At 45.5% G+C, this 18210-nt stretch overlaps 1 protein-coding gene across 1 annotated transcript in view; it reads right to left on the bottom strand.

The window, feature by feature from the left end:
• STPG1 (sperm tail PG-rich repeat containing 1) overlaps positions 1-18210 on the bottom strand; it is a 202562-nt gene that overhangs the window by 139381 nt on the left and 44971 nt on the right. Inside the window, exon 3 of the mRNA XM_075336094.1 lies at positions 11150-11264. Coding sequence (XP_075192209.1) covers positions 11150-11263 — 114 coding nt within the window. The 5' untranslated portion in view covers position 11264. The remainder of the gene's footprint in view (positions 1-11149; positions 11265-18210) is intronic.

Below are 18210 nucleotides of genomic sequence, written 5' to 3'. Positions count from 1 at the left end.
AGCGCTATCTAGTTACTATTACACATATAGTCACTAGCTTCTCACTCTATTCTGTGAGTGACATGACAGCTTCTTTGTGTAGAATCATGGGAAAGTCAAAAGAAATCAGCCAAGATCTCAGGAAGAGATTTGTGGACTTGCACAAGTCTGGCTCATCCTCGGGTGCAATTTCCAGATAGCTGAAGGTGCCTCGTTCATCTATACAAACAATTATATGCAAATACAAAAAACAAAATGGGAATGACCAGCCATCATACTGCTCAAGAAGGTGACGGGTTCTACATCAGAGATGAACGTGCTTTGGTGAGACATATGCATACCAACCCAAGAACAAAAGCAAAAGACCTTGTGAAGATGCTGCCAGAAGCTGGTAAGATTGTGCCATTATCCACAGTGTAATGAATTCTGTATCAACATGGGCTGAAAGGCCACTCTGCGAAGAAGCCATTACTCCAAAAGAAACATAAAAAAAGCCAGATTAATGTTTGCAAATGCATACAGGAACAAAGACCTTAATTTTTGGAGACATGTCCTGTGGTCTGACAATACTAAAATTGAATGGTTTGGCCATAATGACCATCGTTATGTTGGGAGGAAAAAGGGAGAAGCTTTGAAGCCTAAGAACATAATCCCAACTGTGAAACATGGGGGTGGCGGCATTATGTTGTGGGATTACTTTGCTGCAGGAGGGAGTGGTGCACTTCAATAGATGGCATCATGAGGAAAGAAGATTATGTGGCAATACTGAAGCAACATCCCAAGACATCAGCCAGGAATTTAAAGCTTGGGTGGAAATGGGTCTTCAAAATAGACAATTCCCCAAAGCATACTGCCAAACTGGTTACAAAGTAGCTTAAGGATAACAAAGCCAATGCTTTGGAGTGGTCATCACAATGCCCTGATCTCAATCCTATTGAAGATTTATGGGCAAAGTTGAAAAGGCAGGTGTAAGCAAGGTGACCTGTTGTGATCCAGTAACCGTGGAAGATTACAAACAAATCCCATAGGTAGAAAAACATCAAGAAAAACAAGAGTAGCTGGAACCTGAGCTGACCGCAATCCCCTAACTATCAGACCACACTAGAAGTAGCTGTGGAGCGTTCCTACACACCTAGATGCCACGTCACAGCCAGAGAAACTAGTTACACCTCACAGATAGAAATGAGGAAATCTACCTTGCCTCAGAGAAGTCCCTAAAGGAATAGCCAGCCCACGACATATAGAGATTATGGTGATGTAGGAAAACAGGATACAAAGATTGGAAAAATAGATTTAGCAAAGGCGAGGCCCGACTACCTAGATACAAAGGACAGAAAAGGAAACTGATTGCGGTCAGTACAAAAACCCTGCATAAAAATACCAATCTCCGAATAGTAAAAATGGCCCTAGAGGTCAAAACAACCTCACCCCCACTATATCAGGTACTCTTGTAAATAATGGGAGAAACAAAATACCAAAAAGAACTCAAAAAATACAAAAGTGCAAATAATCTAGTTTGACAGGGAGAGTCTCTATTTTCTTGCAGAAGAGCTAGCAAAGTGAGATCCCCCATGCTAACCAAACTAGAAAAGCAAATCTTCACCTGCAAGAAAACAGATTCCAAACAAAACAAAAGAAAAACAAACACCCTAAGGTGTAAATCAGGAAGCAAAGCAAAATCTTGCAAACTTATCTGCAGATGTCTTGCACAGGACAACAGGCAAGGAAAGAACTGCAAGCCAGGTTCAGAGACTGAGGAAAATTCAACTATCACCGGCGCCAGCAAGGCAAAAAGTGCTCTCCTATATACACCAGGCTTGTCTACAATAGGACTTCCTTAAATCCAAATTAATGCTGACACCTGTATGAGTCACAGACTCAGACTCAGCTTCACTACCATTTCTAGCCACCAGAGGGAGCTCCAAAATAGCACCCACACAGACGACATTCACAAAAGCGACATACAATCATGGTTCAGTTACACCAGTTTTGCAAGGAGAAATGCGCCCAAATCCAACCAACTTGTGAGAAGCTTGTGAAAGGATATCCGAAATGTTTGGCCCAAGTCATACAGTTTAAGGGCAATGGTACCAAATATGAAATAAATTAATGTAAACTTTTTGACTGTGCAGAAAGTAATAATAATCAAAATTACAAAACATTCTCTCTCATTATTCTGGCATTTGGCAAATATATATTAATCTTAATTGACGAATGAATATAGCAATTATTGATAACCAATAGGTATCCAAAAAATTAGATCTCACATGTAAATCCAAATACAATATAGCATCATGTGTTATTAAAACATAACCTAATATATCTATCTCTCTCTCTATATCTATCTATCTATCTATCTATCTATCTATCTATCTATCTATATATATATATATATATATATATATATATATTGTGAGACTGTGACCGGGGTTATCTATGACGGCCGGTATGTCTTGCCCCGGTTGTGCTCACTCCATGATAGAAAGCAACTCCACTCCAGGGTTAATGCTGTTTCCCTACAGGCTGAAAGAAGGGTTAAAAGGAAACAGAAACAAGGGCGGGGGTTGCCGAGTGTGAGGGAGTGAACACAACTCCCTGAGTTCTCTGCCGGAGAGGCACATGTGTACTGTTGTGGACTTTTGTTTGGATATTAAACCGTGTGCTGTGACCCCTGGTGCCTGGATCCCGTGTCTTCTGCTGCGCAGCCGACCACGCTACCTCACATATGGTGGAGAATCGGCGGGCATGCCAGCCCGGTGAGGTGTAGCTTCCATTTCTGGTGACCCGGTAGCACATGTCCTGGATTCAAGCGGCTATACTACAGCCCAAACCCGGCGACACCATGGAGGAAATACTAAAGCAGCAGCAACAGATCAATGCACACCTGCTCCGGTCGTTGGATCATCAGCAGCAATCTTTGAAATTGCAGGAACAAAAGGCACCAAGAACAGATGGTTCTACTGGCCAAGTCGATCCGTGCCGGACCGGCAGCAACAACCCCGGGACAAGGTGACGACGGCAGCGTCCGGAAAGCGGTGAGACAAGAGTTGCAAAAGATGACCCCGGGGGATGATGTGGAAGCGTTCCTGGCGGTGTTTGAGCGGGTGGCCGAGCGGGAAAAGCTGCCGACCCCCCAGTGGGCTGAGGTATTGTCGCCCTATCTGACGGGGGAGCCCCAAAAAGCGTACCTGGACCTCTGTACCGAGGACGCCATAGACTATGCGACCCTGAAAGCCGAAATACTTGCTCGGTTGGGGGTGAATACCTATGTACGGGCTCAGCGGGTAAATCAGTGGTTCTATGAGGAAGCCAAACCCGTACGCTCCCAGGCCTATGACTTGTTGCATCTCGTAAAAAAGTGGTTGCAGCCTGACACTCTGAGCCCGGCGCAAATGGTGGAAAGGGTAGTAGTTGATCGTTTTGTGCGCACTTTACCCGTCACCATTCAACGGTGGGTAGGACAGGGCGACCCGAGTACCCTGGACCAATTAGTGTCCCTGGTAGAGCGGCATGTGGCTACGCAGGACTTGATACGGGACACTGAGACTTTGCGTACCGCCCGTCGGTCCGGCCCCTCCAAGCCTAGGGCCAAGGACTTACCGCCGACACTGGTGCAGGAGTCCGCTACCGTCCCGTCTGAGGCCGCGGCCGCCGTCCCTGAGGTCCGGAAGGTTCTGTACCCTAAACGACAACTCGTCAAGGGGGTTTCCTTCCCTATTAGATGTCGGCGGTGCCAGCGGGTGGGACATATGGAAGCCCAGTGCCAACTCACCATGGAGCCCATGGATTGTGGGGTTACCCGGCGGGGTTCAATGTATGCTCAGGTGGTGTGTACCGCTGACCTGGTCTCCCCAGAGACAGAGCCCCACTTGTGCCAAATACAGGTGAATGGATGTCCGGTTACAGCAGGGGTGGGGAACCTCCGGCCCGCGGGCCGTATGCGGCCCGCGACGACTTTTCCTGCGGCCCCCGAGCTGATTCCCGGGGACTGCAGTGCTGGAGCGGCAGCCGCATCTTGCTGGCTGCTGGCCCTTTAAAACCCCACACAGCGCGTTCAATGCTGAACGCTGCATTTCCTATATCTGAAAGACTACGTCCCCACATTGGCACTGCTTACGTGAGGACGTACTTTGTAGGTGGGGTCGGCGTGAGGAGCGCTAAAATCAAACAGGAAAGAATTGACCGTTAATCATCCCCAAGGTCTGTTCCCAGCGGCGGCGGCTCCCTGTACCCGGTGGTGGCGGCGGCTTCCTGTACCCGGCGGCGGCGGCTCTTTGTACCCGGCGGCGGCGTCTTTTTGTACCCGGCGGCAGCGGCTCTTTATACCCGGTGGCAGCGGCTCCCTGCACCCGGCGGCGGCTCCCTGCACCCTACGGCGGCGGCTCCCTGCACCCGGCGGCGGCGGCTCCCTGCACCCGGCGGTGGTGGCTCCCTGCACCCGGCGGTGGTGGCTCCCTGTGCCCGGCTGCGGCTACCTGTGCCCGGTGGCGGCGGCTCCTTGTGCCCGGCGGAAGCTGCTCCTCTCTGTGCGCGCCAGCAGCGCTCTCCGTGCCCGCAGCCACCTCCAGCACTCAGTGATCCAGGCCTCCCCCAGTTCTCTAACTGCCTCCAAGCTCCCCCGGGTCTGCCTGTGCCCCCAGCGCTCTGTGCCCCTCCTTTCTCCCCAGTGATCTGTGCTGTCTCCCCAGTGATCTGTGCAGTCTCCCCAGTGATCTGTGCTGTCTCCCCAGTGATCTTTGTGCCCCTTCAGTCTCCCCAGTGATCTGTGCCCCCCCAGTGATCTTTGCTGTCTCGCCAGTCTCCCCAGTGATCTGTGCTGTCTCGCCAGTCTCCCCAGTGATCTGTGCTGTCTCTCCAGTCTCCCCAGTGATCTGTGCTGTCTCCCCAGTCTCCCCAGTGATCTGTGCTGTCTCCCCAGTGATCTTTGTGCCCCTTCAGTCTCCCCAGTGATCTGTGCCCCCCCAGTGATCTGTGCTTTCTCGCCAGTCTCCCCAGTGATCTGTGCTGTCTCCCCAGTCTCCCCAGTGATCTGTGCTGTCTCCCCAGTGATCTCTGTGCCCCCTCAGTCTCCCCAGTGATCTCTGTGCCCCGAGCCTCTCCCAGGTCTGTCTGTGCCTTCATCTTCTCCCATCCTTCTCTGTGCCATCTGTGCCCCCAGCGTCCCCCAGGTTTGTCTGTGCCTTCAGCCCCTCCCATCATTCTCTGTGCCCCCAGGGCTGTCTGTGTCCCTCCGGCATCCCCCAGGGCTGTCTGCCCCCGGCTATGTATATAACCCCAGCAATGTTTATGCCCCCCAGTCTTGTCTGTGCAACCCAGTGATGTGTATGTACCCCCAGTGACGTCAATGCCCTGCTGCTTCCCTAGTGATGTATATTCCTCCCAGCCCTCCCCAGCAATGTTTATGCCCCCAGCTATGTCTGTGCTCCCCATCAATGATGTATGTACCCCCCAGTGATGTCTATGCCCCCAGCCTCCCCAGTGTTCTATATTCCTCCCAACCCTCCCCTGTGGTGTATATGCCCCCATACCCTCCTGTGATGTATATACAGCAGTCCCAAACAACTCAAACCTGGAAAAGCAGTTGTGAAAAGCAACAAGATCAACATCGCCTAATATTACAGCTGCACCAAAAAGTAGAAGCTCCAGCCGCCACAGTGAGATAATTGTTTGACCAAATATATTAGGGTAATTTTCAAGTTGATAATTTTGTGCGGCCCCCGAAGGTTGGTAGAAATTTCCAAATGGCCCCCGGCAGAAAAAAGGTTCCCCACCCCTGGGTTACAGGCTTGTTGGATTCCGGAAGCTTAGTGACCCTTGTGCAATCAACCCTAAGGGCTAAAGTAAAGGCCACAGGACGTACCGTGGGGGTGGTTTGCATACATGGGGACCGCCGAGACTATCCCATGGGGATTGTCACCATCACAGCACCTTGCGGTCAGGTGCAACATGAGGTGGGACTTATTAACACTCTTCCCTATGACGTGATCCTAGGAAGGGATCTGCCCTATTTTTGGACTTTATGGAAGGGACCTCCTAAGTCCCCTCAGATATGGGTCAGTCCGGGACCTGAGCCCTACAATCCTGAATCCGGGACGCCTGCCGTAGGGGTTCCCATGATAGGGACAGAATGTGAACCCGATAGGTCGCCCCTAGAGGTATTGGCAGGAGAGGCTGAGACGGTCGAGCCCATCCCGGAGTTGGAGGCGTCCCCGGATACGTTTGGGACAGCCCAACTCCAGGACCCTACATTAATACATGCCCGGAGTCGGGTGACAGTAGTTGACGGGGTGGCACAGCTGCCCGGTGCCCAGGTAAGGTACCCCCATTTCGCTCTTAAGCAGGATTTACTCTACCGGGTAGATGAAATACGGGGCATGGGGGTAGAGCAGTTGGTGGTGCCCCAGCCGTATCGCCAGCGGGTCCTCGACTTGGCTCATAAACACCTGATGAGTGGCCACCTAGGGGTCAAGAAAACGCAGGAGCGAATATTGCAAAGGTTCTATTGGCCCGGGGTCTTTGGGGAGGTAAAACGGTTCTGCGAAACCTGCCCGGAGTGTCAGCTTACCGCACCCATGACCCACTTTCGCAGTCCGTTGGTACCGTTACCCATTATAGAAGTCCATTTTGAACGGATAGGGATGGATCTGGTGGGGCCCCTCGTAAAGTCTGCTCGAGGGCACCAACACATCCTAGTGATTGTTGACTATGCCACCCGGTATCCAGAGGCGATACCTCTCAGACATACTGCGGCGAAGCTTACAGCTCGGGAGTTGTTTGCTGTGTTCTGCCGGGTGGGGTTGCCCAAGGAGATCCTTACGGATCAGGGGACCCCTTTCATGTCTAAAGTGACCAAAGAGCTATGCCGGCTACTCCAGATCAAGCAGTTGCGTACGTCTGTGTATCATCCTCAGACGGATGGGTTAGTAGAACGATTCAATAAAACCCTGAAAACCATGCTCAAAAGGGTGATCTCCAAAGACGGGAAAGACTGGGATATGATGCTTCCCTATTTAATGTTTGCCATCCGAGAGGTGCCACAGGCATCCACGGGGTTTTCGCCTTTTGAGTTGTTATACGGGCGACATCCCCGGGGATTGTTGGACCTGGCAAAGGAAACATGGGAGCAAGAGCCCACCCCCCATAAAAGTGTGATTGAACACATTTTAGGAATGCAGAACTGCATAAGCGCGGTCATGCCAATTGTGAAGGAGCATTTACAGGAGGCTCAGGCCGCGCAAAGCGTCCGCTACAATAGACAAGCCACCGTGCGGACCTTTAAACCCGGGGATCGGGTGTTGGTATTAATCCCCACGGCGGAGAGTAAATTCCTGGCTCAGTGGCAAGGCCCCTACGAGATAAAGGAAAGAGTCGGGGTGGTCAACTATAAGGTATTGCAGCCCGGTAGGCGGAAACCTGAACAAATATACCATGTCAACCTATTAAAACCTTGGCAGGAACGGGAAAGCCTAATGGTTGTTTTTTCCCCATCTCCCTCCTCTTCGGGTCGTTCACATCCGGCTCCAGCGACCTCCGGAGAGGACGAACCGGACGTAAGGATTGGAGAAGCCCTCACCAAGACACAGAGGCGAGAGGCCAGAAGGCTGGTTCAGCAGAACCCCGATGTCTTCTCCGAGCTGCCTGGTAGGACCAGTCTGATACGACATGACATTGTCACCGAGCCTCACCTGAAGGTACGCCTGAAGTCATACCGCGTGCCGGAGGCTCGAAGACAAGCCATATCAGAGGAAGTGAAGACAATGCTACGCCTGGGGGTCATCGAAAAATCCCGGAGTGAATGGGCTAGTCCCATTGTCCTAATACCAAAACCCGATGGCTCCTTAAGGTTCTGCAATGACTTTAGGAGATTGAACGAAATATCCAAGTTCGATCTCTACCCCATGCCCCGGGTGGATGAGCTGATTGATAGGCTGGGACAGGCGCGATATTTCACCACGCTCGACCTGACCAAGGGGTACGTGCAGGTGCCACTGACGGAGTCCGCCAAGGAGAAAACCGCTTTTGTTACGCCGGAGGGTCTCTTCCACTATGTTGTCTTGCCTTTTGGGTTACATGGCGCTCCGGCCACGTTCCAGAGGTTGATGGACTTGGTGCTGGAACCCCACCAGGCGTATGCATCAGCGTACCTTGATGACATAATTATTTACAGCTCCGAGTGGCAGACCCACTTGGAACAGGTACAAGCGGTGGTGGACGCGCTTCGAACAGCCGGATTGACAGCCAATCCCAAGAAATGTGCGTTGGGACTCACGGAAGCCCGCTACTTGGGCTACGTGATAGGCCAAGGAGTGATTAAGCCCCAAATTAACAAGGTTGAGGCGATCCAGAAGTGGCCTAGATCCCTGACCACGAAGCAGGTCAGGGCCTTCCTGGGTATCGTGGGGTACTACAGGAGGTTTGTAAAAGATTTTGCGGGACTATCAGCCCCCTTGACGGACCTTCTCAAAGGCAAGAAGTCCGTCATGGTGCGCTGGACTCCGCAGGCCGAGGACTCCTTACGGGCCCTGAAGGGGGTTCTGTGCGGACAGCCCGTTCTTGTAAACCCTGATTTCCGGAAGGAGTTCATAGTACAGAATGACGCCTCGGAGGTCGGCCTGGGGGCAGTGCTGTCTCAGGTGGTTCAGGGGGAGGAACACCCCGTCACCTTCTTAAGTAGGAAGCTCACCCCTCCCGAGCGGAATTATAGCGTAGTGGAGAAGGAGTGCCTGGCGATCAAGTGGGCCTTGGAGTCCCTATGCTATTACCTGCTGGGACGACAGTTTCGCTTGGTGACGGATCACTCTCCACTGGTCTGGATGAGGTCCGCCAAGGAACGGAATGCCCGGGTTACCCGGTGGTTCCTTTCTCTGCAGAACTTCCGGTTTACGGTTGAACACCGGGCCGGTAGGTTGCAGGGCAACGCCGATGCCTTGTCCCGTGGCCCGTGTTTGATGGCAGGAGTTCAACCCCGCACGCTTGAACTGAGGGGGGGTGTGTGAGACTGTGACCGGGGTTATCTATGACGGCCGGTATGTCTCGCCCCGGTTGTGCTCACTCCATGATAGAAAGCAACTCCACTCCAGGGTTAATGCTGTTTCCCTACAGGCTGAAAGAAGGGTTAAAAGGAAACAGAAACAAGGGCGGGGGTTGCCGAGTGTGAGGGAGTGAACACAACTCCCTGAGTTCTCTGCCGGAGAGGCACATGTGTACTGTTGTGGACTTTTGTTTGGATATTAAACCGTGTGCTGTGACCCTTGGTGCCTGGATCCCGTGTCTTCTGCTGCGCAGCCGACCACTCTACCTCACAATATATATATATATATATATATATATATATATATATATATATATCTCTATCTCTATAATCTATCTATCTCTATAATCTATCTATCTCTATATATCTATCTATATATATATTTTTATATATACATATACACATACAAACGCCATATGTGAAATTAAACAATCCTGTGTGGACATAACTACAATCAAAATATTGTCCATATGATTATTACCCGTGAGTGCACACGTTAATATTGTTATATCATATGCACGACTAATATGACAATATTGTTCTCAAAGGTCATACAGATAACCAGGGGTACCAACAAGCAATATTAAATAAATACAAAAAAGGAGCACATGTACACAAAAAAAAAAAATCACTAATAGATGTTCATCGTCTATATGGTGCATGTGACTGTCACCCACAATTTCAGCTAATACAATTGTTTGTTAGAATATAGCCCACACCTCTGGAACAATATCCCTAGATGTTCTTAAATTGATACACAGTGACCAAAAACAGTGATGAGATGCAATATAGGATCGCACATATGCAAACATGTATTTATCTGTGGATATTCATATCTCACATGGTTTATGTGACATATGTCACCTAATTTTTCACTGGTGACCTAATTCATATTATAATGTAGACCATATTCAAATAGCAATCATAACACCTTGTGCAGATATATATAATGCCAAAAGGGCACCAACGTATACCATACGGATAGTCCGAATCAGGTATCGCATATCTACTATAGATTGTACATATTTAGAGTGTGGATTTTTGAGTTATTATAGCAGTCACCCTACACCAATAATTCTAATTCCATACATAAACGCAAACTGTGTCAGATATAGGATCACACATATGCATAATTCAGCACACTCAAAATTGGAATGATCTCACTACAGTCCTCGTGTTTTCTAAAGGAAGACCATACTTCTCCTGTGGTCTAAGGTTCAAATACCTGCATATCCAGGCGGTGAGGGGGTACGGTCTCTCTCCCTGTATGGGACTATGTTGACCCTTTGTTCCTTTCTCCAAAACTCCCGCCTAACAATGATTGCTAATGATGATATTGGGGGTGGGAGAATGATGCAGGAGGAGGGTTCTTGACCTTTTTATACTCCCTATTGTGGTAGATGCCTCATGGATACCAGACGTGATCTGTATAGGCTCTGTATTAGATCATGAGTTACATAGGTGTTATATTTTTCCCCTGAAGAGCAATTGTGGAGAAACGCGTTGGGAGGTACCTGGAAGTACTGTAAGGGTTAGTCACAACAGGGCCAGTTGTGGACTGCCCTTGTTAAGGCGGGAGTTTTGGGGGGAAAAAAAAAAGGTCAGCATAGTCGAATACAGGGAGAGTGACTGTACCCCACTATATACATATAGGAAATTCCAATTTTCTCCTGCTCGGGACCCTTTAGGGGAATAAAATAAATTCCCATTGTTTTTTTAAATTAACCTAGGCCCGATACGTTTATCTAATGTGTCGGGTATATGGACCGATTTCAATTTTAATACATTTTAATACGTGGAGGATCACTTTATGTCTAGTTGTCTTTTTTTAGACTATATTTATTAAAGGTTATGTTTTAATAACACATAATGCTATATTGTAATCCTAATTGACCTAAACCTGGAAAGCTTTATTCTGATTTCATGTCAGATAGTGAGGAAAAACATTCATATCTGTCTTTATAGATAGTGTATGTAAAGTTCTGGTTTCAGCTGTATATCTAATGGGATGGCAGAACATGGCTGCTGTCAGTATGCCTACTACCACATTATTAGTATGTTCTCCTAGCCCATCAAATATATGAACTATTGAAGTAAAACATGAATATCTAAAGAAACACCTTCAAATCTTCAAATTACCTGGTTAAGACTGTAGGAAAATCTTAGTGACTTTGAGTTGAATCCCTTCTTTTCTGATTCAGGAATATACACAGTCTGGTATTTTGTTGGAATGGAGGAAGTAGAAGTAGGCATCCTGAATTTATAATAAAACAGTTAAAAGAAATCAGTAAGTAAGGGAAAACTTCTGTAAATACCCAAATTATATGTTCAGTAAAATAATTCAACATCCTTTAACATTTTACATATGAGATCAATGGTGTATCGTCAATGGCAGAAGGTCTATGGCTTAAAGTGGATCGATGCAGAGCGGCCCTGACCTCAGGTAGCCTCCTCCTTCCAAGATCCGCTGTATATGTAGTTGGGAGAATGTATATAGAAGAACCCCACACATGCGGAGTCTGCTTCATATGCGGCTGGTTCCTGCTGTGTTACACAGCTAACATCCATCAGTAATTCTGGCGGTTGGGGCTTTCTCTGATCACACTAGTTTAATCACTTAGATGCTGTGGTGAACAGTGACCATGGGCTTTAAGTAGTTAGACAGAGAATGGACGTATCTGTCACAGTCGTAGAGCCCCAGCAATGCAATTGCAGAAACCCGATGGGTTGTATAACAGCAGCTGGGAACCCATGAAGGCCCTAAATCAAACCTTCAACATGGGGCGCCCCCAGTTTTCTATGTATAGCTGTGTATACATTTCACTGTATATTGTAATGTACTTAATAAAATGTATAAAATGTCATTGATCACCTAGAGCTTTGTGGTATACTAGTAAATATATAGATAGTGCACCCTTAGCCTCAGGAATATTTAGATAATAATATACTTAGCCATTCAGAAATGTGACCATGATACAAGCATAATTTTTGGCCTGGGCAGTTTACATCTTCTGCCATTAGTCTGTGAGTTTTTGCTTAATTTTTGGAGGCTTTTTATTCCTCTTTTTGGTGTTTTTTATGTATGTACATACATGATACAAGTAGCAAACATCAAAATACATATTTCTGAACACCACTTTCAATTTACAGAATAAGGGGGTACGTCTCGCCTTGTTGAGAGTACCAAGTGGCGTGAGACTTATAGGCCATGTAATGTTCTATAAGTCTACTTACGACCGTTTGGCACTCTCCATAAGGAGAGACGTTACCATTTAGACACCCGTGAGAGGACTCTATCCAACCAAGCTTTGAACTGAGGAGAGAGAAATACTCTTAAACATGTCTGTGAACAGAGCATCCGGTTTGGCTTTTATCCTAAGTCATGTGCTAAGGCAAGTTGTTGGAACTGTTACCATCACATTACTATGATTTCTTCCATTTAGGGATTTTTACTTCCACTCGTTGACACTAGAGTTCAAGTCTTTTGCGTTGTACAGAAGACAGGCTGCCATCAACAAACATCTAAAAGGGTCACTTTGCAGTAAAATAGCTCAAAAATAGAGCTTCAATCACTCTCAATAAGTGTTCGGATGAATATGTTAGTCAAACATATAACATTACCTGACAGTTAAACATTAGTTATCCTACAAACCGGGTTCATATGACTAGGCTGTGGGTATCCTCAACTTACTAGAGCAGTGTTTCTCAACTCCAGTCCTCAAGACCCACCAACAGATCATGTTTTCAGGTTTTCCTCAATCAGGTTTCTAGGATTTCCTTAATGTTGCACAGGTGATGGAATTATTCCCTGTCTAATATTGAGGAAAACCTAAAAACATGATCTGTTGGTGGGTCTTGAGGACTGGAGTTGAGAAACACTGTACTAGAGGCTTACACATAAACTAAGATACATACCAAACAGCAAGGATTATCACATAACTGGTTGTATATCTTATTAGTTAGTAGTTTGATAATTGTCTTCTTGACTCTTTACAATCTGATACCCACAGTTATATTTAGTATCATTTTCGGGATGTCTACAGATAGTGGCTGGAGACTGGTTCATGCAGCTTTAAGACAGATTTACATATTTGTGTTTTGTGGTCAGTGTGCAAACCGGCTACTGGCAGCTTATGGTGCTATCAACATTGGGTCAGGAGACTTGATGCTGGTCCCTGCATTGTGGTCGATTATCAGACCAAGAAACATAGATGTGTGAATACAGTTTTAAATATATACCCTTATTTATTCATCATTCTCGCTGGAACATACGATACAAGCAGTTATCACTGTTTGTGTCACCCATATTTTCTCAAAGATTGTAAGCTCTTATGAGCAGCACTCGCACACCTTTTGCTTGAATTATTGGACTATGCGTTACTCTAATGTCTGACAATGTTGGTACATGAACCCTTTGATTTTTAAAGTGCATCAGAATATGTTGATAATATATAAATAAAATGTATAATTTTGGTGTTTGGTAAACCAGTGACCGGAGTCTAAAAGATTCTGAATTCTTCATCCTAGATCCCTTGGGAAAGAGGTATGGACTTTTTAATACGGAATTCCCAGGTCACCACCCCCAGAGTAGTCTCTGTAAGCAATTTCCAATGTGCAGATGGATTAAAGACAACAATTCATGGTAATATGACAGCAGACAGAAATCACTGACAGATGAGCAGAGATCAGAGCAGGCAACAAATATTCTCAGGTGAAGCCACTCAAAGAAAATGCTGGTGGTTGTCATAAACAATTGGCGACTTTCCCTCTATACTGTTATGTATAGAGAACAGGCAGCTTCTCAGTGGTGTACACTGGTTGCAGTGGTTCTGCCACAGAGTTTTAAAATTTAGCAGGTAGCAGAGTTCAGAAAGTTGCTCCTGCCCACCCAAAGCTCTGCATACAGTATATACATGAATACACCGTGTGCAGAATTATTAGGCAAGTTGTATTTTAGCTTATTTTTTTATTATTGATCAACAACTATGTTCTCAATCAAGCCAAAAGACTCAAATATCAAAGCTTAATATTTTTGGAAGTTGGAGTGGTTTTTTTTTTAGATTTGGCTATCTTCGGAGGATATCTGTTTGTGCAGGTAACTTGTACAGTGCAGAATTATTAGTCAACTTAATAAAAACCAAATATATTCCCATCGCACTTGTTTATTTTCACAAGGTAAACCAATATAACTACACAAAATTTAGAAATAAACATTTATGAGATTCAAAAACAAAACCCCAAAAAATTATTGACCGATATAGCCACCTTTCTGTATGATGACACTCAACAGCCTACCATCCATAGATTCTGTCAGTTGCTTGAGTTGTTTACGATCAACATTGCGTGCAGCAGCCACCACTGCCTCCCAGACACTGTTCCGAGAGGTGTACTGTTTTCCCTCCCTGTAGATCTTACATTTTATGAGACCACAGGTTCTCTATGGGGATCAGATCAGGTGAACAAAGGGGGCCATGTCATTATTTTTTCATCTTTTAGACCTTTACTGGCCAGCCACGCTGTGGAGTAGTTGGATGCATGTGATGGAGCATTGTCCTGCATGAAAATCATATTTTTCTTGAACGATACCGACTTCTTCCTATACCACTGCTTGAAGAAGTTGTCTTCCAGAAACTGGCAGTAGGTCTGGGAGTTGAGCTTCACTCCATCCTCAACCTGAAAAGGTCCCACAAGTTCATCTTTGATGATACTAGCCCATATCAGTACCCCACCTCTACCTTGCAGGTGTCTGAGTCGGCGTGGAGCTCTCTGCCTTTTACTGATCCAGCCTCTGGCCCATCAAGAGTCACTCATTTTATCAGTCCATAAAACCTTAGAAAAATCATTCTTAAGATATTTCTTGGCCCAGCCTTGACGTTTTATCTTATGTTTCTTGTTCAAAGGTGGTCGTTTTTCAGCCTTCGTTACCTTGGCCATGTCCATGTGTATGGCTCACCTTGTGCTTTTTGATACTCCAGTAACGCTGCATCTCTGAAATATGGCCAAACTGGTGGCAAATGGCATCTTGGCAGCTTCACGCTTGATTTTCCTCAATTCATGGGCAGTTATTTTGCGCCTTTTTTGCCCAACACGCTTCTTGCGACCCTGTTGGCTATTTGCCATGAAACGCTTAATTGTTTGGTGATGACACTTCAAAAGTTTTGCAATTTCAAGACTGCTGCATCCCTCTGCAAGACATCTCACAATTTTGGACTTTTCAGAGCCCGTCAAATCTCTCTTCGAACCCATTTTGCCAAAGGAAAGGAAGTTGCCTAATAAGTATGCACCCCTTATATAGGGTGTTGATGTCATTACACCACACCCCTCCTCATTACAGAGATCCACATTACCTTTTTTAATTAATTGGTAGTTGGCTCTCAAACCTATACACCTTGGAGTAGGACAACATGTATAAAAATTATCATGTGATCAAAATACTCATTTGCCTAATAATTCTGCACACAGTGTATACTAAGTCAATAGACAGTGAGCTATTAATCACAGTAAAGGGGCGTCCTGGACTAGCTGACCTAACAATTACAATCTCCTCAAGCTAAAATAAACATTGCAAGTAAACAACTGCACTGTAACGCAGTGTTTGGCTCTAAACCCACAGAGTGCCATGGCAGCATCAGATGCTGTTCAGACTACAGACTCTGACACTCCTCACTATGCTTTCTCTGGTGCTTTGGAATTGCACAGGTAGCTATGCGCTCATTAGTGATCAGAGTAGCAGGAGTTAATTTCTGCTAGCCTGCTGGTTACCTTTTGGATCACATATTGTGGAAGACCTATCACAGTTACTTCCCTTTTTTTTTTTTTTTTTTTTTTTTTTTTTTAAGATGGAGGAATCTGTCTTCCCATGCAGACTATAGCACTTTGCTAAACCAGTCCGTGTACTGTTGTGTACCTCTAACTGGTGATTCACTGCCTGTTGCTTGGTGTGTTGTAGAATTCGTTCTGTTGTCTGGTTATTTCCTTCCTGCTCTTGCTTTTCTTCCTCATCATTTGTTGTCTGATAACTCTTGAGTAAGGCCACTTCACACATCAGTGATTCTGGTACGTATGTTGCAATTTTTATACGATCCAGAATTATGAATTATGGACATAAGCAGACCCATTAAAATCAATGGGTCTGCGCACACATCAGTGATTTCTCACTGACGGATACGCGTGTGCGCCGCATGGAGACATGTTCATTTTCTCCGGCATCACTGATGTCCCATGGACCACACCACTGTGAAACACGTAGCAGAAAAAAGAAATACATTTAAAATAAAAAGCTTTTTAAACTCACCTGTCTCTAGCGATGCTGTCTCCGGCTGCTTCTGTCTCTGCTTCCAGACCAGCTAATTATGCTCATGCATATTCACTGCACAGCCGACCTGGAAGTAGGTGCAGTGGGGAGATAGCAGTGGCCAGACACAGCATCGGGAGATTTCACCACCGGCAGCAGCGGCGGCAGACAGGTAAGTAGAAGTGCCTGATGTCCATGTATTATCACGGATAGCACATAGAGATCACATGAGTGCTAAAATCACGGCACATGGAGAGACATACGCCACCTTTATCAGGTCAGTGAAAAATGTGTGTTTTTCACTGATGTGTGAAGGGGGCCTAAGTGTGCTGTGTGATAAAGTTTTGGTTTTCCGTTTCTCTATCACTGTTGGTGTTAACCGGCTCCTGTCCTGACCTTCCCCCTTGGATAAGGAGGCAGGGGCTATTAGATCAGGGCTGGTTAGGAGCAGGGTCAGGCTGACGACTCAGACTCCTCTTCATCAGAGGTATCTTTGAGATGGGGGATAGCCAGGGCCCTCCTAGTCTGAGAGCCAGTCTAGGAGCCCGATCCCCACTCTCGCCTGATCACGTGACATGCACAGTGTGATAAGAGAAGCATCACAAAATTTTCAGTCTTAATTCCTGAAGAATGCGGTTTTCAGATTATATAGCAAAAACCTGCTCACAGATTCCCTGTAATGGGAGTGTCAAAGACCAGCTGAATGCGTCGCTTGGTTATCTCAGATGCTCCTATTAAGCATGAATGGAGCAAGGGTGCTCATTATAGACCACCACTCTATTCACAGATGGTAAAGCCCCAATTCTCTGGATCGTAGGGTCCCAGTGGTTGGACTCATAGTGATTGGGAAGTTATCCCACTATCCTGTGGATAACATCTAATTTTGATAAAACTCTTTTAGGAACTATCTTTAGGGTAAAGAAAAACAAGGCGTCCTGAAAGTAATGATATGACCTATACTGAGCCCTTATCTTAACATCATCAAGTTTGTCTGGGGTAACCTAAAGAGACAGAATGATTTGCTCAAGCCTATATCCACAGAAGATCTGTGGTTTGTTCTTCAAGATGTTTGGAACAAAGTCTGAGCCAAGTTTCTTCAAAAATGGTGTACAACAGTGCCTAGAATTGATGTTTGAAGGCAAAGAGGATGGTGACCCCAAATATTGATTTGATTTACATTTCTTTCTTGTTCACTCACTTTGCATTTTCTTATTTGCTAAAAATAAACTTCTACTTTTTCAAACATTTTTTTACCCTGCAGCATATATTTTTCCACACACACATACATACACACAATATATGTAATTATATTATAATATATATATATATATATATATATACATATATATATATATATATATATATATATATATATATATATATATATATATATATATATATATATATATATATATATATATATATTAGCCGGAAAGCAGCAGTTACAAGTAATGGAGGTTGTGCTCAAATTCTTGTCTCTTTCTGGGGGGTATTTTGCTACAGGAAGAGATTGTATTTAGACATTCCGAATAATAAATCACATACACAATTCGACTCATGACCCTGCCTGAGGACAGAAATGTGTAGTTTTACATTAAGCCTAGCATTATATGGTTCAACCTTGCCCTCTAGTGACGGTATAGAGGAAGCATTGTCTTTTACTTCAATGTTCAACGCATTAGTCATTTTTGTTATTTTGCCTTTGGTTCAAGGTACAATTATGTATGGGAAATATTTGGTAAGATGAAGCTGCAGAAAATATTTACTCAAATATACAATCCTTCACAGTATCACATGTAGACGAACATGCCACAACTGTTTCAAGTTGTTTGAGAAAAAAAAGCTGTATGAGCACATAATTATGTACAGATAATATATTACAGACTCATAAAGTGAGTGAAATAAG

This window comes from Anomaloglossus baeobatrachus, chromosome 2, assembly GCF_048569485.1.
Source record: "Anomaloglossus baeobatrachus isolate aAnoBae1 chromosome 2, aAnoBae1.hap1, whole genome shotgun sequence".
NCBI classification, from domain to species: Eukaryota; Metazoa; Chordata; class Amphibia; order Anura; family Aromobatidae; genus Anomaloglossus; species Anomaloglossus baeobatrachus.
This window is presented reverse-complemented; position numbering and strand designations above follow the sequence as displayed.